The 21811-nt window shown below is 36.3% G+C and overlaps 1 protein-coding gene across 7 annotated transcripts in view; it reads right to left on the bottom strand.

Moving 5' to 3' along the window:
• The window catches only part of RAPGEF2 (Rap guanine nucleotide exchange factor 2), a 241234-nt gene that overhangs the window by 169153 nt on the left and 50270 nt on the right, over positions 1-21811 (bottom strand). For all 7 annotated transcript variants that reach the window (XM_055336318.1, XM_055336312.1, XM_055336314.1 and 4 more), the window contains exon 2: positions 1992-2062. In XM_055336318.1, the coding sequence (XP_055192293.1) occupies positions 1992-2062 (71 nt within the window). The remainder of the gene's footprint in view (positions 1-1991; positions 2063-21811) is intronic.

Genomic DNA, 21811 nt, shown 5'->3' on the forward strand with positions numbered 1-21811 from the left:
ATGTTCTATATTACCCAATATCAAATAAACTTCTAAAATCTTGATTAAGAGCTGCCTTTTCTTTTCTAAAATTGGAAAGCTCTATTATGTGGAAGTCTTAACTGTTCTCCATTAATCCCAAGGAGAGTATAAAATTCAAAAAAAAATAAATTAAGATATATTTTTCCTAGAAATGGTAGCTATTATAAAAGCTTATCCAAGTTATTATGTTTATCTGCACCTCTTTTTTGTTATTAATCATGTTAGTATCCTGATCTTGTTCTAAAAAAAGGACTGAAGTTAGTTTCAGCTGATATTTTCCATAAATATCAGAAACAAATGACTTTTCAATATAAGCAGATTAAGATAAACATCCCAAAGTTCCCTCCCTGTAAGCTCAAACCAAAAAACAAAACTATATAGTCTCCAAAACAGACTTTCTAAGGTGTAAATAGACTAAACTACACTACTGAATTAATCAGTTATTTCTAACCAAAATTTCCCTTTGATACAGTGGAAAGTTGATGGTTCTAAAGCTGGGTAATAGGTCTATGAGACTTTGTGATACTGTTTACTTTTGTAGTTTTGCAAATTTCCATAAGAAGTATTAAAATTTTCCTTGTTCTATTGCATAGAGTTCCTGTTACCTCAGTAATTTTATAATCACATGTACTACAGACATACATTATGTAATCAATATGTTAAATATTACTGAAGTATTACCCATAGAAAACTATATATATATGCTATATATATAAAACATTTTATACGCACATGGGAATGTGCCATTTGTATTTGCTTATTAAATAATTCCATTTGCACTTGCAGATTAACTGCATTTATTAAATAGATGGTGCATAACTTTCTTAGGGTAGTTGCCACCGAAAAACATAAAATGGAAGTTATAGACACTTTAAAAATTATGCCTACTTTAATTTGAGCCATCTTCTAAGTTCCCAATGGTTTTGCCCTTTCCAATAAAACTTGAATTTTTAAGCACTTAACCTGCAATCTACTTTAATTTAAATGATTTTCATCAAAAATTAAATTTTAAAAGTACTGAATCCTCGACACTTTTTTCAATTAACAACTAAATATGAAATTGACATGCTCGCCAATTAATTAGTGTTTAAAGAGTAAAGGGAAAATACATAGAAAATGTATTGCTTTCACAATTAAAAACTACTGGTATTAAAACTAGCTACAGTTGGAGGAAACAAAAGCTCATATGTCCTTGCTGACATTTATATATAATCCATCTACCTAAGGTCCTTTATTTTCTGTTCCAGTTAAGAAAAAAATCACTGGCTTACATGATTAATATAGCCAGATAATCATAATTAAGATTGCTGCATCACTGTAGAATAGAACCAATAAGATTTTTATGTTTCCCAAAAAAGGGCATTCAACTTAATGCAATAAATATATTCTATACAAAGACCTAAAACATACTGATAATGAACCCAATTATTCTTCGAATGGGTAGAAACATTCTGGTTTTGGGGATGCCTGGGTGGCTCAGTGGTTGAGCATCTGCCTTCGGCTCAGGACGTGATCCTGGGGTCCTGGGATTAAGTCCCACATTGGGCTCTCTGAATGAACCCTGCTTCTCCCTCTGCCTGTGTCTCTGCCTCTCTCTTTCTGTGTCTCTCATGAATAAATAAATAAAATCCTAAAAAAAAAAAAAATCTGGTTTCTTATGTATCTAAACATTGAAATGTAGATCTTTGTTTGCCAGGACAGCAAATAATGTTTCTTTTGGGGTATTCACCACATAGTGTTTATTCCTTTAGATGAGGGAGGGTAGGGAGTGGGATATGGAGGAGGAGAGAATATCACTATGGCAGAAATGTCAAAATATTATTATATGGATATAAAATTTATAAGGCCAAGTACAGAGGCTAGATAGAGCAGAGTTTTCACAAGTTATCTTTAATCCTATTTCTTTAACCATAATAAATGATCATATAAAATCCCAGCATCCCATTATCAGTCATTGTAAAATGACTCACCTAAGCTGGTGCTCTCTCAAGTTTGATAAGGCTTCCATACCATGTAAATAGGAATATACTATTTCCAGATCCTGTTTGAAAAGAAAAACAGAAATTATTAGATTCTCAGGAAAGGCAGCTTCTAAAATAAGTCATTATATTTACAAAGTTAAAAACAATGCTTTTAATACAAGTTCTTTTAGACATCAAAAATAACATTATCAAGAGAAAAGCTAAATCACACAAATGTCATTCATTCAGCCACCTTGGGGATATAGACAGAGCCTCAAAATATAAAATAAATTGGCTTAATTAAACTTATGAAAATAAATTCCTTTTGTTTTTTATCACTTACTTTCTGCCTTTTAAATAAAATCTCAAATGTAAAGTCTTAATTTACATGCCAATAATATGCTTAAATCAAATTATTTTCCCAGTCAACATAAAATTAATGCATGCTATTACATGACTACACTTAAAAATGAGCATGAATTTTTTCAATTCTTATCACAATGACATTTTTTTAAAGATTTTATTTATTTATTCATGAGAGAGAGAGAGAGAGAGAGAGGGCAGAGACACAGGCAGAGGGAGAAGCAGGCTGTATGCAGGGAGCCCGATGTGGGACTCGATCCTGGGACTCCAGGATCATGCCCTGGGCGGAAGGCAGGCACTCAACCACTGAGCCACCCAGGGATCCCTGACATTTCTTATATATAGAAATATTTAAGTTTAAATATTTGCCTTAAAAAAAGAGACATCTACTTTCTCAATCATACTACAATACTTAGAAAAACGATTCAAAGTTATTGAAAGTTCAGAACAGGTAAAAGTTCAAAACCCCATTTTTATTCATTTAAATGACAAGCTAACAAGTTAATCTAGGATTACGGTTTGTGGAATCAAGAATATGAAGGGGTATTTACTACTCCTCTCTTAAATTTTAGTTAAAATCTAAAACAGAAGTATTTTAAGAAACTTGAAAAATTATCATGTTTTTTAGATTTTATTTGAGAGAGGGAGTGCATCCATGCGGGTGGGGGAGACGGGGAGGGAATCTGAAGTGGCCTCCCAAGAGGAGCCCCGTGTGGGGCTCAATCCCAGCACTATGAGACCATTACCTGAGCCAACACCAAGAGTCAGAGACTTAACTGACTGAACGCCACTCGGGTGCCCCCTATCCTTTGTGTTTTAAAATAAGAGATTTTTGAGATACAAGTCACATAAAATCTTTTTTTTTTTTTTTCCAGGAGTTCACAGCAGCACTGGACCATGGCACAGACCGCAGCCAAGGCCATGTGTGTGACCCTCCCTGCCCTCTGGACTCTGACACCCACTGCACCTTACCCCAGAGGAAGAGCAACAGGAAGAGGGTGAGGGCAGGCAGGGTGAGGACCCCCCAGAGAGCAGAGGTGGGGGCTGGGGGGGTCTGCTACCTGCTCTGACAGGGTGGCTGGGTGAACTAGAACTCAAAATTTCTCTTTTTCTGGGGGGGGGGGGGGGGAAGCGTGAGCAGGGAGGGAGGGTTGGGCTGAGGGAGAGAGGGAGAGGGAGAATCTTACGCAGGCTCCAAGCCAGTAGCTCCATCTCATGACCCTGAGATCTTGACCTGAGTTGAAATCAAGAGCCAGAAGCTTAACTGACTGAGCCACACAAGTGCCACAAAATTTACTATTTTAAAGTGAATAATTTGGTGGTTCGTTTTTGTATGATCCTCATCACTACTTCAGAACTTTTCAACGCCCCAGTCATTTTCCATAACCCCCACTCCCAACTCCTGGCAACCACTAATCTACTTTGTTTCCATGGACTTGCCTATTATGAACATTTTGTGTAAAAGGAATCTAACAATGGAATTTACACCTTCTCTGTCTGGCTTCTTTCACTTAGCACGATATTTTCAAGGTTCATCTACGCTGTAAACATGTATCTCTACTCTCCACTATATTGCCAAGTAAGATTTCATTGTGGAGGTACAGTTAAAAATAGCAAATTTTTATTTAAACACCTGTTTTCAGTTCTCATGGGTATATGCTTACAAATGGAATTGCTGGCTCCTATGGTAACTCTATCTTTAAGGAACTGCCAAATTTCTTAAGTGGCTGTACCATTTATAATCCTATCAACAATGTATGAGGAATGCAATTTCTCCACATACCTCCTTGTTATATGTTGTCCACAACACTTGTTATTGCCTTTTTAATTTTCACCATTCTAGCTGGTTTGGAGTGGTATCTAGTTGTGGTGTTGATGTGCATTTCCCTAAAGACTAAGGATGCTAAGCACTGTTCATGTGCTTACTGGCTGGCCATTTATATAACTTCATTGGAAAAAATATTCAATATCTTTGTTCATTTTTTAACCGGATTGTCTTTTTATTATTGAATTTTAAGAATTCTTTATATATCCTGGATAGATGGCTTTTATTAGATATATAATTTGCAAATATTTCCCCACATTCTACAGGCTTTGCAATTTGTCATTGTCTTGGATGATGCCTTTAGAAGCACAAAATTAATGAATTTTGATGAAGTACAATTTACCCATTTTTTTTCTTTTGTTGTGTGTGCTTTTAGAGTTATATGTAAGAAACTATTAATCCAAGGTCACAAAGATTTACTAATATATTTTCTTCTAAGAGTTCTACAGCTGTAGTTCTTACATTTAAGTCTATGATCCATTTTTTAGTTATTTTTTGTATAGTGAGGGAAGGGTCCAACTTTGTTCTTTTGCATGTGATATCCACCTGTCCCCGTTATCCTTTGTTGAAAAGACTATTCTTTCCCCCATTGAATTGTATTGGTACTCTTGCTGAAAAATCAACTAACCACAAAAGTCTTTCTTTTTGGACTCTCAGTTTTATTACACTGGTCTATATGTCTATCCCTACATCAGTACCACACTGTCTTGTTTATGTACCTCTGTGGTAATTTTTAAAAACAGGAAGTATCAGTGTTCCAATCCTATTCTACTTTTTCCAAGATTGTTTTGGCTCTTTTGAGTGCCTTGCAGTTCCATATGAATCTTAGAATCATTTGTCAATACAAAAAAAAATTTTTTTTAAGCCAGCTGAAATTTTAATAAGGATTGCATGGAGTCTGAAGATCAATTCAGGTAGTACTGCCATCTTGACAACATGTAGCCTCCCAATCCATGCAGGGGATGTTTTGTCATTTACTTAGGGGTCTTCCCTAATTTCTTTCAACAATGTTTTTATACTTTTCAGTATACAGGGCCTGTACTACTCTGGTTCAATTTAATCTTCTCTTTCAACTAAGAAAAAAAACCTCTGGAGCCTTAGGAATACCTTTCTGAACAATTCAAACTATACGTGCAATTTATATTAAGGGCACAGATAAGGGACAGTGATAACAACTAGACAGAAAATTCAAAACATTCTTAAGAGGATACTGTGGAGGTTTTCAGCCTAAAATATTATAGTGTAGTCCTTAAAACAATATTGTGATGGGGTAAGGCAGAAAAAATCTTACTTGTAACTTTAATTTGTTCCAATTTAAAATTTATCAATATTAGAAATTTAAAGTGCCATCCTCTGATAATCAACTTTCAAATAAACCAATGGTCTTTAACTTTATTCATCTATGGTCCTTGTGGCTTCCCACAAGTATTTTAAAAGTTATTTAAAGGCTGTAACCTAAAACTAGACTCTATAAATTCAATATGAATAAGAAAGCTGAAAAAAAAAAAAACCTTTCCTACCATCTAGTTAACAAAGTTTGCATTCCTAAAGCTAATAAATTCCTTCCTTAGAAGCAATCAGACTCCAATCATAATATTCTATTTGCATGTAGGGAAAACCAATAAAAATATCCTAATGAATGAGTTTTCCTTAATAGCTATAATAAAAGGTCTTTCTGAACAATCCTAGAGTTCACACTCTATTTTAGATATAAATATGTGTGCTACTTGCAGTCATCAAATAGTATGAAACACAGCCCCCCCCCCATTTTCAAAGAACTTATGTTCAGAAACTAATACTGAAGTCTTACATATTTTTTTTTAAGATTTTATTTATTTATTCATGAGAGACCCACAGAGACAGAGGCAGAGACACAGCAGAGGAAGAAGCAGGCTCCATGCAGGGAGCCCAAGATGGGACTCCAGGACCTTGCCCTGGGCCACAGGCAGACACTTTAATTGCTGAGCCCCGTCTTACATATATTTTTAACTGAACTTTCAACCTTGGGTTTATAACCTGCTCATGGCCTAAAACACCTCTAATCTAAGCAAACAGATAAGACTATTGACATTCATTTAATACTCATCAAGCAGATAAATTTACAATGACAAAAAAGATATACTGGGGAAGCAGTAGAAAGAAATTTTTTTTAAGCTGAGGAGGAAGAAGTCTAAAAGAAACACGATTGAAGAATTTCGAAGCTTAGAAATAGAATGGAGGGGAAAAAGTACCCTTAAACCTTAAAAGACAGTAAGTCTTAAGTGACTGTCTTTTTCAAACAAACCAAGCAAAAATCAAAGTAAAAGAGCTTATCCCTTAATGAAATGGCACTTTATTAATTTGTTGCTCTTTAACACTATAGAGTTCATAATTGTGGAGGAGTCACCTTCCTGAAAAAGTTATGTCATACCCATTACGTGCATCAGTACTGATGTTAACAACTCTGAGTATGAATGTCTGGCCTATACAATTATATAAAATATATTTAAGAATGACTATCACATTATTTATATTAGGACAGTATGTATAATCATAACTTGCAGATTAAATAAAATTGCTTATGACTTTAAAAAAATGCAGAGAACAATGGTGCATTCTCACCTATTAAGTCACTGACATAAATAAATGGGTCAGAGAGCTGTTACGAAGCCTGCATTATAAAACTCTTGAGTGTGAAGGAAAATGACTGCATTACATCACCACTGCATGACCAAATCTGTATGTATGCCACTGCATAAATAAAACATCTGCACCTCACATGATCATGATGCTTTCTGGGGAATAAGCTTGAACATGTGTCACCTGAGCGATGCACAATCAGAATCCTATGCAACTGTTTTGTGTACTTCAGATACCTAACTAGACTATAAACTTCTTGAATTCAACTCTTGGAATGAATTCAACTATTATGTCCAGAGTTTCTTCTATCACACTTAGAATAAGTCATCTCAAAAGAAACTTATTTTAAATGGTTTATTCCACAAGGAGTTTACAAACTCAAGGAGCAGTCATCATTATTCTAAATGAATCTGTTAAACAGAAGGTAATATTACCTAGTTGGAATTAGATGACTTTACAGATACATTCTATCTAAGCTTGAGATCTCTTAATTGTAACTAACAGAAGGAATGATAAGAAATGATGTCTAGATGGCAGGCAACAAACAAGTCTGTGTACTGTTTCACTGTGCAATATGAACACAACCATCACAGCTTCAGGTAGGGAGGAAAAGCAGAAAAGCTTTGGAAAAGGCATCAGAAGTCTCTCCTCCCAACTCTGAGGAATGAAAGAACATTGACTAGAGATGAGCAAAAGAAAAGCAAACTCAAGGAATAAGAACTCTGGCTAAGCTTTCCTTCGATAAAGAGTCCAGTGGCCAAATATTAGGTTTAGCGATGATCAGGGATTTCAAGTAAAGTAAATAACACTGAAAGGCAAAAAGGAAGACAAGCTTTCTTATCCTTTCCTAGTAGCAAATATTCCTAGCAATATTTTGAAATAGGCAAATATGGCCTTTTCAATCTTCCTACGCATTTTTTTCTACCCTCTCCCTAGGTATCCAGCGATCTTGCATTACCCCAAACCTCATTCTGAGGCATCAGTGCCTTGATCTAAAAATTAAAGGTCTAAAAATCAAAATTAAATCTGAACACAAATGCAGCAGTGAGTTATCAGTGGGGGGGGGTCCCTGAATTCTCCCTGGGGGCCCTTGAATCTTCCATGGAGAACTGTCTGCCTCCATCTGCATTTGCACAGTCCAAACAAACCCGTAAATGTATGAGATATCAGGCAGCACAACTAAGAAAAATGAAAAATATCAGCAGAGGAAGGGAAGAGATATTGGGGGAGGTGGAGCATGAGAGGCCAGGTGAAGCAACCCCACTCCGCCCAGGAACCCTTAGAGGTCACCCCTAACTGCTCAGCCTTCACTCTTCACTGGTAAGTTTTAACCCTCATTTTCCCTTAATAGTTGGTCTTTAGTAAAACAATCTATAAACTGGCATGGAATTGCCTTTACCCAGCAAAGATACAAAAAGGCAAAAGAGTGAGGTCTTGAGGAACATTAGCTCCCCAAACCAACCTGAAATCTGCAAACCTCAGTGAAAACCAGATATGCTTGCTGCATCACAGAGCAAGATAAACAAGGAAATGTACGGCCTTCAGGGAGTTATATTCTTGGATTATAAATTTCTTTTTTCTATACAAACAAGACATTCACAGACTGAAGTTACATTTCAACAAACCTGACTGCAGAAAAACAAATGCTGGAGCATTAAATCACCTGAAGTATTCCAACTGACACTTCTGTCAAGAAACTATGATATGCAAACTAAGAATTCCCCAACTGCACCTCCCAAGACAAAATTCACGTGACTATTGCTATTTTAAAGGACCTTAAAAAATGTAAGCTATTTTTCCCCAAAATTTTTCTAGTCTTGAATACAAACAGGAACATACTGCTCTAACCAGGAAGCAGTATTTTTGGAAACAATAAGCCTTTCCTTCTACCCTAGGAAGGACATCCTTTTTTCAAAAATAGATGCTATTTGAAAGCAGATTAAGCTACTGTAAAAGCACTATAGCCCAGTAGGCAAGAATATTGACAGGCTGATTGGAATGCAGCTTTCCTTGAAAAGAAAAACAAGCAAACTTGCCCCAGACATAAACCACATATCAAAACCCAAAACTATTCTCTAATTGTTCACAACCTAACCATCTTGCTCAGAGTCTATGAACACAAAACAGCTCTAACAGGAAAGAAGTCAGAGGGAAAGTTTTCTACATCTTGGGCTCTTTCTCTAATTTCTCCTTAGAGACTCATTCAGAATATAACCGACCTCATAGCAAAGTTATAATGCATTTAAAGCTAGCTTTTAATTTGGAGCATCGGGGATCCACCAACAACTTGCAATATATTTTAAAACAATCTTCGGAGATCTGAGAAAAGAGGACTATTCCTCTAGGTCTTTTCCCACAATTAGTGTTATGTGCTCCTTCCTCCTTTCCTCTAGAGACTCTTTGTAAACAATGAGGCAAGGGGAGTGAGTATTTTGCACTGCACTATGAGAAAAAAAAGTATGCATTTTTTTCCTTTAAAGTGAGTTTTATACATGTTTTATATTTGAAGCTCAGTATTTTTTTTAAGATTTGATTTTTAAGTAATCTCTACAACCAATGTGGGGCTCAAACTCACAACCCCGAGATGAAGAGTCACAAGCTGCACGGACTGAGCCAGCCGGATGCCCCATGAAGCTATGTATTTAAAACTATAATCAGGTGATCAAAGAGTAGAACCTTCCACGTATAAGATAAATTTTTTTAAAAAAGGAAAGTTATTCCTTTATAAAGACTTTAACTCAATCCTCAAAGAAACTAAGGCCAAGATTATGCTACAATTAGCAGGCCTATGGAGACTCAAGGGGTAAATACCTACAAATTTAAACATAAAGAGAAAGGAGTACCTTGCTTAAATGACATCAGTCTCATGACCAGGAACTGTACTGATGCCAATTTAGTCTCCCTTGCAAAGACAGAAAGGTAATTTATCCTTGTAGGCCAAAGATCACTAGCAAGGAATTAGAGAGCTATGTCTTGAACATCATTAATAAGGAGGTTAAAAGATAGAATATTCAACGCTCAAACTCATGTGTACAGCCCAATGGGGGAGAGGGCAGAAAGGTAGGAAGCCTGTAGGTTTCGCTGTGCTTATTGACATGGTGACAAAAGTTCTATTTGGAAGATTCTCCATTTTTGTACACTAAAACATATAAAACAATTATCCCAGGAAGAATAATGGAAAGAACATACGTTTTGGTGTCAAATGGAGCAGAGTTCACATCCTCATCCCCATTTACTGCCAAGATGTGTGACTCTGGGTGTTTTACAGACTGTATTTACAAAATAAAGGAAATAGTATCTAACTTGGCTAGGCTGTGTGGCTAAAATGATATATAATTTCAAAACAACACGACCCATATAGATCCTTGGAAAAGATCTACTACTATAAAATAGTAGCTGATTTTGCCTATGAGACTGAATACAAGCACAAAGTAATGCTAAGAATATAAAAGTATTCCTGAAATACGTATACATCAGAATTTTTACAAATTAATGCATCCTTTTCATATGTATCTCTATCCAAAAAAATAAAAGTAAAGTCAAATGAATTATTTATAAAACTTTAAAGGGTCCTGTAAATTGTCTGCCTTATAAATCCCAGCTTTTATATCAGGTTTGTTGAGCAGAAGATGCCTATTACTTCCAGAGCACCTTGAAACAGTGTGCAATGTTTTAAGCCTGTCACATTCAAACCTCCTGCTTCCAAAGTCCCCTGGGAGGGCTTCTGAATAAAGCCCAGACACCAACAATCTGTTGCATTCTTTCCACACAAATGACCCACATTTTTGGGGTCTGGTCTAACAAAGTCCCTATCACCTTAGTGGAAAGCAAGCCCCCCAGATCTCACTTTGCACAGGCCGTCCAGGCTTCCCTTCTGAGCCACTGCAGGTCCTACCACCTGTGCCACTCACACGTGGCCCGGCCCACATGTTCTGTGTGGCTGCTTTACTTTCAAGGGTTTACATTTTATCCCCCAACTGGAGAATAAGCACCCTGAACAAAGTCACTCTGATTCTTTTACATTTTTTTTCTAATCTATATCTAGCAAAAGACTGTGGATGCATTAGATGCAAAGAAAGGAAAGGGCAACCTTCCCGCTGGGGCAGAGCGGGGGGGGGGGGGCATGCAAGACTTTAAAGTCAATACTCCTAAACAAAAATAAATAAAAGCAAATACTCCTGAGAATGACAGTGAAAGAAGAAAAGGGAGAAAACACGTTTCAATCTTGGAGTCCAGAGCGGTGGGAAACAACTACCTGTACAGTCCGAGGATTCTGTAAAGGGCCACAAGGTGGCAGACCGGGCCAGCGGTCCTCTTCCGTGGCTAGCAATCTCAGTCCCGACCCTAAGTACGTTTCCATTATGCATATACTTAAGGGATTTGAGTGTTTAAGGCATTCCTTAAGATCGCCAGAGAAAATACACAAGTCCTGTTCATCCCTCCCAGGGAACCACCACCCCATGTGTCATAGTGAAGCAACAGCATTTAAAACAAAACTGTCAAATCACAACACTGCTGAGGTGCTCTGCGCCAGCCAAGTCCTTCACCACCCAGGGTTATGCCATCACACACTTCAGGGAAGTGTAAGAAAAAAGTTCCTGGTGGACTGTTGTGATTTTAAGTAAAATTCTTAAACATGTTCTTAAACAGCAATTTCAACTTTAAATCATACGATGACTGTTTTTGAGCTTACTAGTTTATACCTGAAAGGAAAAAATCACCCAGAATTATAATTTCATTCAAATTCACTTGCCAAAACTTAGAAAAATGCTATTACTGGTCATCTTTGACACAGCCTGGATATATGTCTTCAGCTTCAGGTTTTTCAGCATTGTATCTTTACAAGACACATGTATAAGGAATTCTGGAATAAGAGGTACAAAGTCAAGCTATTCTGTTGGTCTAAAATTTCCTCGGGTGTTTTCCACTAAAGAAGGCATCACTTATATCTTTTAAAAAAAAAAAAAGAGGGAGTTTTTGAAGAGTTGCTAAATTTATATAAAAGTAGTTATAAAGTCACTACCTCCTACATTAACCATGACAATTACGAGACAGACATCTAGGTTCAACAAAACAACCCTTGTCCCAAGCCTCCTCTACTTCAGGTTGGTGTCAGTGGGCGATTGTTTCTGGAGAGTGAGCTGAAGAAGGTAGACAAGTACTTCATAAATTCTAAAAGAGACATGAAGTGTCTCATCCTATCCTCATTCTTAAAGAGTTTGTACCTTATTGAAGAAAATGCATGAAGTAAAAGAACAAGCAACAACAAAATCACAAGGCAATTTTTATTATTACTAAATAATCAGTGTTATGTCAAACACTTAGAATACATATTGCACCCTAATTCGTTGTCATTTCCTAAAAGAAAATCCAAATCAAAGCAATTAAATTCCATTTGTGAATATTAAAATTTCTCATTAGAAAAATCAACAATTTAGTTGTAATTAAAAATTCATCTTGTGCACAAATGAGAAAAATATCAAGCGTCTAAATCAGTCCACAATTCCTGTTTTCAAGAGTCAGTGTAAGTATTTCCCTTTCAGAACAATGCATTACCACCAAGTTGACAGCTTCCCAGAATTCACATCTCTTAGGGCAGCAAAACAAAAATATCCTCATATTAAAGTAACTATCTTACTTTAATTTCTTCAGAGTAAAAAAACCCTGTAGTCAAATTTTAATTTCACATGTACAGATTAACACATTAGAAAATTATTTGCAGTAAATTTAATGCTAGCCTGGTTTTTGCCCTCCATGAGTAAGCTAGCAGCAGTGAATGACTACATTTTAAGTTAACATTTAAACATCTGATTAAGAGCAACAACCAAAAGGTCAATCAGCTGTACACAGGCGTATGCACTCACTCACACACACACACACAACACAAACAATACACACACCACCATCCAATAAAATGATTCCTGGACTATCATTCATTTCAATTAAAACAAAATCAACCAAATGTACTCTCTCCCCCGCAACTCTCCTCTAACAACTCAGTTAAAACCTACAGCTTGGGCTTCAACTCATTTTCCACAGACAGTCTGGCTCTGGTAAACCCTGTAGAAACCTTGTTCAGCCGGGGAGGACCAAGGTAGAGGACAGCTGACATATACCACTCCACTGAACACAATCTTTATAGCAAGGGGCCTTAGAGTTTAGAGTCTACAAGATCACTCTCAGGATACCTCAGGTTTCAAATACCAACTTAACTCCAGAGGCTCAACTAATGGTACTTATTTTGAATCACTGTACAAATGGCAATATTCCTACAGCGGTAGAGTTTAGGCAGTCCCAACATCATAAAAGCAAAGCAGAATAGGTCACTGAGGACACAGGCTCTTTATTGCCTCTTAGCAGAAAGGAAGAGCTTCCGAATGGAAGCAGATTTAAATATAGAAAACTTCACTGCTGTCATTTTTCTAGGACAAAAGACAAAAATAATTTGACATCTGTTTTTCCCATCTTGAATGTTTTACTGAGGAGTCAACCACCAATATTATACTTTTTCTCAAACTTTTCTATTTCTCAAGAGAACAGGAGAAGCAAATGAGAATATTCTACACATGTAATTAAAGCCTTCCAACTATGTTAGTCAGAAATTAACTAAATGATAAAAAAAAAATGTAGGTACTGCTCATAATTCAGATCGGTCCATAAAAGGGAAGGGAGGAGTTTGACCATCTAACCAGATAAACACTTGATGGTGGGGTGGGGACAGCAGTTACAGATAAAAAAGTGTATGATTCAATTATAGGAAAGAATTAGAGACGTATAAATATCTATACTACATACTACACATATATATATATAAAATTCGAATCAAGTGATCCACTAGAAGGGATAGCAGGTCATACTTTCTGAGGTATCCCACCTGTCAATCATATTTTGAACTCTTTTTTGAAGCTAAAAATCTAACATCTTTTTACTTACCCTACTATAGTTGTTTTACCTCACCCAACTGTACAGGATGTACCATGCATACACAAAAGCTTAAATTTGTGCATGTGTATATTTGATTTATACAATGGACTCCATGGCATTCATAAATAAATTTGACCTTCATAACAGCAATACTCTGACATCAACATACACACACACACATACACACCCCTGAAGCCACTAGAGCATCATTGAAGCACCAAGATTCTCCAGAAATCAGAAGGATGCAAAGAGCTCTCTGTGGCAACAGTGACCATCCTGTGAAGTCAATGACTGCAGAGAAGCCATCACAACCAGAAAAGATAAGAAGGAAAGGTGGGAAGATGGCTCCCGTTCCACATTTCCTAAAATATATGTTCACAACTTAAATGGCGTGCCACTTCAGGGCCAGCGTTACAAAAGGTAGATGGGTTTCTACATTGGCCACTGCATCCTAGAATTAGAGGATCCATATAAGAAGAAGGAAAAGGAAGCTGCACAGTTTCCCCATCCTGGTAAAAGACAAATTTCTAAGAACAGTGAGAGGGTTCCAAATGTAGGTCCACAGGAAAATTTTTGCAAGTGGCAAGGTGAGAAAACAAGGATAACGTGGTGAGATTCTTGATGAGCTAAGGTATTCAACTGAAAGAGCTCTCCTTTACGTTAGGATCATAACCACATTTTTTTTTTGCTTTCTTTGAAATTAAATTGATACTAGATGATAGTAGTTCATAGCTTTGTCTAATATCATTAATAGAAGAAACTTTTTTAATTGCCCACATTACATTGGTAATTTCATTTTTGAATGACAGGGAGTTCAATGCTCTTAATTCAATGAAATCCAAAAACCTGGGACACCCACTTAGGCAATCATACTAATGAGGAAGGGGTGAATACAAATTTCATAAATTATCAACCTCTTACTCCAGCTCTTATTCTCCAAACTTAACAGAGAAAAGCATCACAGTATTTTGAACCTCCCCAAAAGAGATTTTTCAATTAATTTTAATTAATGAAAGCTCTAACATTAGAAGCTTCTGATGGAATTCTGGGTCTTAGAACAGAATGAAAAATTGGCAGAAAACATGGTAAGATATTTTGGACAGGCTAGGTGTTCTGAGGGAGTCCTGCCAGGAAACTCTTTTCTGTACCCTCTGTACACCAGGCCACTATGCTAACAGTATGAGTCATTTGAACCATACTGCCCAAGTTCAAAACCTGACTCTGACTTTTAGTAGCTCAGCATCCTTGAACAAGTCAAGTCACTCAACTTCTCTGTAGCTGTTCATTGGGGTCAGGTCTGATCCTGGGGTCCTGGGATTGAACCTGTAAAATGGGAATTACAGCAGTATCTAAGGTAAGCTTCAAAAAGTGTTTAGAACTGTTCTTTGGCATATGGTAGACACTTTTTTCTTGAGCACCAGCTACTATTACTAATACTCAGTGTTTAATGCTAATTATGGAAATCTGAGGCACAGGGGTGCTGCAATGGAGGAGACATCAGTTAATTCTCCAAAATTTGTCAGCCTACAGAGACCTCCTGGCAACACACTGAAAATAGAACTTCAGTGTCTTGTTTTTGTCATCTTAGCTAATTTCTGGATTTAAAGTAAAATACAATGCTGCAACACTCTAACAGGAGAAGTACAGAAGTAAAGAATGGCTGACTTGAAAAGTAATAAAGAACCTTGAATATACCTAGTGTTCTTTGTAATACAAATGAAGACTTCTACTAAGCCCAAATTTCAACTCAGGGTGGGGGAAGGGAACCCAAAATCTGCTCAGACATCATCCCTTCCCTTCATTCACAGTTCCCAGGTACTCCACTGTCAATACGGAATACATGCTCTGAACAAGCACTGTGCTAGATAGATGTTGTCTTGGAGGACGAGACTGGAATAATACAACTCTAGTCTTCAAAGCAGCTTACTTAGTCTGTTAAGATAGATGGAACATCCTCACAACTAGCTATAAGGCAAGACAGAAATTTCATTGTAAGTCAGTCACGAGTGTTAGAAGACATGTTTTCTTGCTCCCAATTTTTTTTTTAAGATTTTATTTATTTATTTGAGTGAGAGAGAGAGAGAGAGTGTGTGTGTGAGAGAAAGCATGAGACTGGAGGGAGAGGGAGAAGCAGGGCTCAATCCCAGGACCCTGGGATCATGATCTGAGCCCAAGGCAGATGGCTCAACGAACTGAGCCACCCAGGAGCCCCTACAGAGCACTTCTTAATTACTCATATCTTCTAAATTACAGGCCTCAAAATTCATAGTCATTAGTCTATCACACCAATTTCTGAATTACTCCCACCCAAATTCAACAAAAGCTTTCTGTCACTTTACCATTGCCACCTGCCTATATCAGAACTTCTAAGTCATATCATCTATCTTCTTCTCCCATAGGCTCTGATCCTCAAAACATGTATTAAGAGAATTAATTATACCAGAAATCTAGTATCTAGAACCTCACTCTTTCACATGACAAATTATTATTGAGTACCTACTATACATAAGGAAATGTGAGAGGATCCGATAGCATCAAGTCCTTTTACCATTAGAGGAGTGTCACTTCCAAAGTGTACGTTTACTGAGTTATTTCAATTCATTACAGCTCAATAATAAAATATTCAGCAGTGCCTTAAAAGTACAAATAAATTTACATGCCTCTGCAGATAAAACCCAACTTAGTAGAACCACCAGCTACGCTGAACAAGTATCAGGCCCAGCCTTCCACTACCCTGCACCCAGTCTGCCATCAAAGCCAAGTGCCAACTGTGATGAACTGAGGAGAAAAAAAGAAAAGGGAAGACAAAGGACATAAAGGCTTCCTCCCTAGTCACAGGTCACTTACCATTATTCACAGTCATGGTCTAGCTATTGAATGTACACACAAGCTTTGTGTGCTTTACGAATATCTGTAAATACAGTCTTCTCAATTTTATCATTAGTAGTAACTCTGGGAGATTTGGCTTTTGAAAACATCCAACATTTGCCCAGAACTAAGCCTAGTGAGCAAGTTGGTTTTTTTTAAGTTCACACAGACTCAAAAATAACATGCAATTATATGAAGTAAAGAAGTAACTTCCTTGTAGGATTCACTAAACAACTCTGATAATAACACCAGGTTACAGTCTAAAGATGTTTTAAACAACAGCAACAAGGTTTTTATATTAACCATAGTATTACTTGGGAATGTAACAAATTCTAAAGAGAATACTTTTTTAGATATATAAGCCCTGCCTTATCTAAATTTTACTTCATTATAGCTGATTCTCATCTTTGGTAGAAAAAAGTACACCAAAATCAAATAACAGGTAATTATGGAACTAAATCTACTATATTACTCATACCTATTTGGCACTTAAAAACCTGCCTAACTCTGAAATATGTAGCAGATAACTAACTTCTTATTCTTCTGGAATCAACACAGTTTGATCCATAAAAGTAATTATTTAAAAAAAAAGTAATTATTAGATGCCACTGAAATGATCCAAATATAAACCTGTCCAAACCATTGCTTCATCCTGCCAGTGAGAAATCTACCAGACACACAGGTATTGCCCAGGAGGCCAGCTACCTTACGAGTAGAAGATTCAGTGAAAAAATGTGAAATGCAAAAAGTCTGGTAGAGCAGTAAATCTCTCCTCACAACCCCACTACCAACTACCACCCAAAACAATCATGCTGATCCTGCCTTTAGTATTAGTATCCTGAGCAAAAATTAAACTTTTACAAATTAAAACAAGGGAAAAAAAGACCATTCCTGGGGTTTCCTTTTTCCTTTATCATCTTTTGGGGTCTTTTCTGAAATCGGTAAGTCATTCAAGCATAAATAACAGAACACACCCAGATTTCTAAACTATTAACATTGTGTTGTCTGTAACATTTTCCATCTTTCCTTAGCAATGAACAAGCTTCCTACCTCAGAAAATCTTCACTTGACCCTTCCTAAATTCTGTATAGCAACAGCTCTATTTTTTAGCTATGATTGTGGAATGAGAGATGTACCCTTTTTGTCCATTTTCTCAACTCTCCAGTTATTATATAACCTTCTGGAACCTGATCTTTGCCCTTAAATTGACTGAAAGTCCTTTCTCCAAGATCACCAATAATCTAGTTAAAACAAATTAATTTTCTCTTTTCCCCAAATTAATTTTCTCTTTTCCCCAAAGCCGAGCACTCTTGTAGGTGCTAAGGATACACTAGTCTACAAAACAGACAAAATTTCTCTTTCCTTGTGGATATTACAGTCTAGTGGGACAGAAGAAATTGAATAAATATAAAAACTGTTGATAGTGATAAGCAATAAAAAGAAAAAATATTGAAGGGAAGGAGAGAATGAAATATCATGAAAGGTGACCAGTGTTGACCACTCCCTCCCCGCTAGGTCTTCCCTAGGCCTCCCTCAAAGTGCTCTGTAGGCTGCACCGAGTCTCTCCAAGGTGAGTATCCCAAGGCTGGTCTTTGACCTCATCCTTCCTTATAAGATCCTTTCACTTAGAAATCACATCTGCTCTCAGCCTACCTTTACAAATGATTCCCAGACCCCAACTTTCCTTACAAATGACCACAATCATCCAGCTGACTAGTTACTATTCCAAGTTGCTGGAGCATTGCTTAAAAGGGTAACTAAAATCCACACTAAATTTCCTCTACCCAAACCTTTTGATTTCTCTCCTTCTGCCACTGGTATAAGTGCCCCAGCTGCTCTGGGAAGAACCCTAGGAATTATCTTCAACCTATAGCTGTGACTTATAGCAGCTCTCTTCTCCTTTTCCACACATTTAGTTTTTTTCAAATCCAGTTAAGTCTTTTGTCATACTTTTTTTTTCATTCTATTTTTTTAATCTCACGGACAGTTTTAGAGACATCACCCCATTATCATGCATAAGGGACTCCGAACAATTATTTAGGCCACCTCTTCCCCTAGCGGAAAAACTTCCACTGATCACCAAGTTTCAATTGCATCACACATGCATTCACAGAGCTTTCTACATCCTGCACTGGAGGCCTAGCTCAGACTTCTCCCACTTTTCCTCTCCTCCATTCTCTGCTTGGGGTGGCTTTTCTGCTGACCACCACGCTGTGCAAGATACAAGCTTCCTCCTGCCTTGTACATATCCAGGCCCAATCCATCCTCATGGGCATCTCAGCTCAGGTCCTCTCAGATGCCTTTTCAGACCATTCTACCATGCTCTTCCTTCCTCTAATATCCTAAACATTTCATAAGTATCATTCATAAGTAACTCACCATATGTTTCTTCATACCATTGGTATTTTTTAATATATATATAAAAAGAAATATCCGCGGAAACAAGTCAATATGGGCAATACTTAATAAAGACCATATGCTCCCAGGGAGAAACATATCCATGTCCCTGTACCTCTTTTTCCCCATAATCCCTAGGAAGTGTCTAGAATTGCTAAAATCTAGAATCTGATTGGCAGAGTGCTCCACAGCTAGTAGCTACACTAACTTCTGTAGTTTGACTAGTCCTGCGACTGAGAAATTAATAAAGTGATCACACTAAAATCCCAATGCAGAAGGTAAGTGAGAATGTGTGTCTGGTCAGTATTATCTGCAAATAAACACATCTTTTTCCTAGAAGCATTTACCCCTCTCATCCAGCAACCCTCCACCTCCACCAAACCCCACTGCCCGAGCTTCTAAAAGGGTTGTTTGGTTTTAAGTTATGCCTCTGCTCTTTTCATTTTTTTTTTTTAATTTAAGTAATCTCCTCACCCAATGTGGAGCTTAAACTAACAACCCTGAGAACCTCCAACTGAGCCAGCCAGGCACCCCTTTCCTTATATCTTTAAAGCACTAATCTGCATTTGGCCAGTTCCTACTTCCTAAATTTTTATTTCTCTTTCTTCCATTCTTTTGTATTTTTTCTTTTATCCTATTTTTTTTTCAAATCTCACACAATATCCATTGTTTAGACATGTTCAATGTCTGACATGCTAAAATAAAAATACCTGTGCTTCTATACTCAATCTGACATGAATTCTTCACTTATGATAACCTGAGTTTGAAAACTATTAGGCAAAGAAAGGATAAATTTAATTCTATTCATATATACATATATAATATATAGAAAAATCACTGCCAAAATAGATCTGAACTGTATGCTTTTTCAAGTTAAAAATGCATTGATTTTTTTTAAATGCATTGATTTTTAAAACAGCAGTTGCACAAGAAAGAATTACAACTTTGTAACAGGTGGCCCATTCTAAATGTTGTAGTTGAGGCAACACTACTTTAAACAAGACTTCTTTATAAGTCATCATTTAATTAATATCCAAGTACCTTGAGAGCCAATAATAGTTCAACAAACCAGCTGGAAATCAAATATCAGATATAATTACTCACAGCTGGCTTTATTCAACTGATGTCATATTAAATAAATTTATCCCACAGACCTTTCCTCTACCCCCAAGGGAAAAAAATTCCTTCAAGAAGCATAGAAGACTCTTTGTGTTGAGTTGTCTCTTTAAGTTTGCAAAATATACTCAAATATTAAAGATTTTCAGTAGGTTACATTGTTATTTTTTGTACCATTCTGTGTGCTTGCTGTATTTCAGAGCCTGGGAGTTTTGTTCTTCTTAAGGCTAATACAAAAATAAGCAAACTGGACTAAGTCACAGAATACAATGGGCATCTGTATTTTTATGATCTGGCATTTCAGTTTACTATTTTGATATTAAGCTCTATCTGTAATTTTTGTAGAGATGTCATGTCTCAACAGCTTAGTAATATGAATTATCAAACAAAAAAATCGGTTTCAGACATACTGTTTCAAGACATTATTTACATCATTTTACTATATTGTATAACCTATGTTGCATGAAGGGTAACCTTTGTAAATAATAACTACTACCCATTACATGCCAGGAATTGTGCTGGATGTTCTACATCTATTATCTCTAACTTCCGTAACAATCTCACACGTAGATACTTTATATCTAATAATTACTGAACAGAAAGAAATCAAAGATAGTTTTTAAACTGCTCCGCTGCAAACATACACGCAAAAATATTGCTCTATAATAAGCAAGATTATTGTATTTAGTTTACAGAACTTTCAAATCCCAAATATTCTAATATTCATTCCTCTTATTCATTAAAATTCATTCTCACATTCAACTCTTTCCCCATACCCCTCCTCTTTAAGAAAGGGGAAAAAAAAGAAAAAAAATTACTGGTAGTTATACATGTTATCGTTATCTAAACATCAAATTTAAAACTGAAGTCATACTTTATGAAATCTTACAATTAGTCCTGGTATTGTTTCATATATAATATAACCTCTCAACAATCACCTTTCCAGAAAGCTAAAATTAAATACTTGCTCAGTAGTAGCAATTCAGAAATATGCAAGTCCAATCATAACACGTCACTTTAAAAAAAAAAAAGCTTGTAATTTATAAACTACCATATTCCTTCATTCAAACCTACATAATGTTAATTGTACTGTAAACAATTGGCAACTTTCAAAGCCTAAGATTCTATAACTTTGGTCATTTTATCTATACTACTATTTCTTCATATTCATCTAGATGTCTGACATGATTTCCACAGTTGTAATATGTCCACTGATTTTTCTGATCCTCTTTGACCTCTCAAAGAGGATCTTGGCATCTTTCTAAACTATACAGCATCTAGCCTACAGTTTGTCCTCAATGAGAACACATCGAGTTTTTGAAATGAAAATTCATTGAGTCAATGAATAATTTTTTTCCCAAAGCACTGCAAAAGGTAATTCTCATTCTATGCCCACCGATCTATTTCAATAGATTACTTTTAACATGAAATTTTCTTTGATTGCCTGAGACAGTTCCACTGCACTGATTTAATTTATGGATTTTAAAGAAGGATGAATATCATTTATTAATCAGAGCTTTTAGTTTTGCATGAAAAACCAAATTATTTTCTGCAAATATATAATGTAAAAAAAAAATGGACTTAGGCATCATTATTCACAATGGCCAAGGTATGGAAACAACTTGAATGATCATAAACAGATGAATAGATCAAGAAAATGTGATATAGTTGTACAGTGGAGTATCATTCAGCCTTTAAAAAAGGAAATCCTTTCATT

The sequence above is a fragment of the Nyctereutes procyonoides genome, unplaced genomic scaffold, assembly GCF_905146905.1.
Source record: "Nyctereutes procyonoides isolate TBG_1078 unplaced genomic scaffold, NYPRO_anot_genome, whole genome shotgun sequence".
In the NCBI taxonomy this organism is placed as follows: Eukaryota; Metazoa; Chordata; class Mammalia; order Carnivora; family Canidae; genus Nyctereutes; species Nyctereutes procyonoides.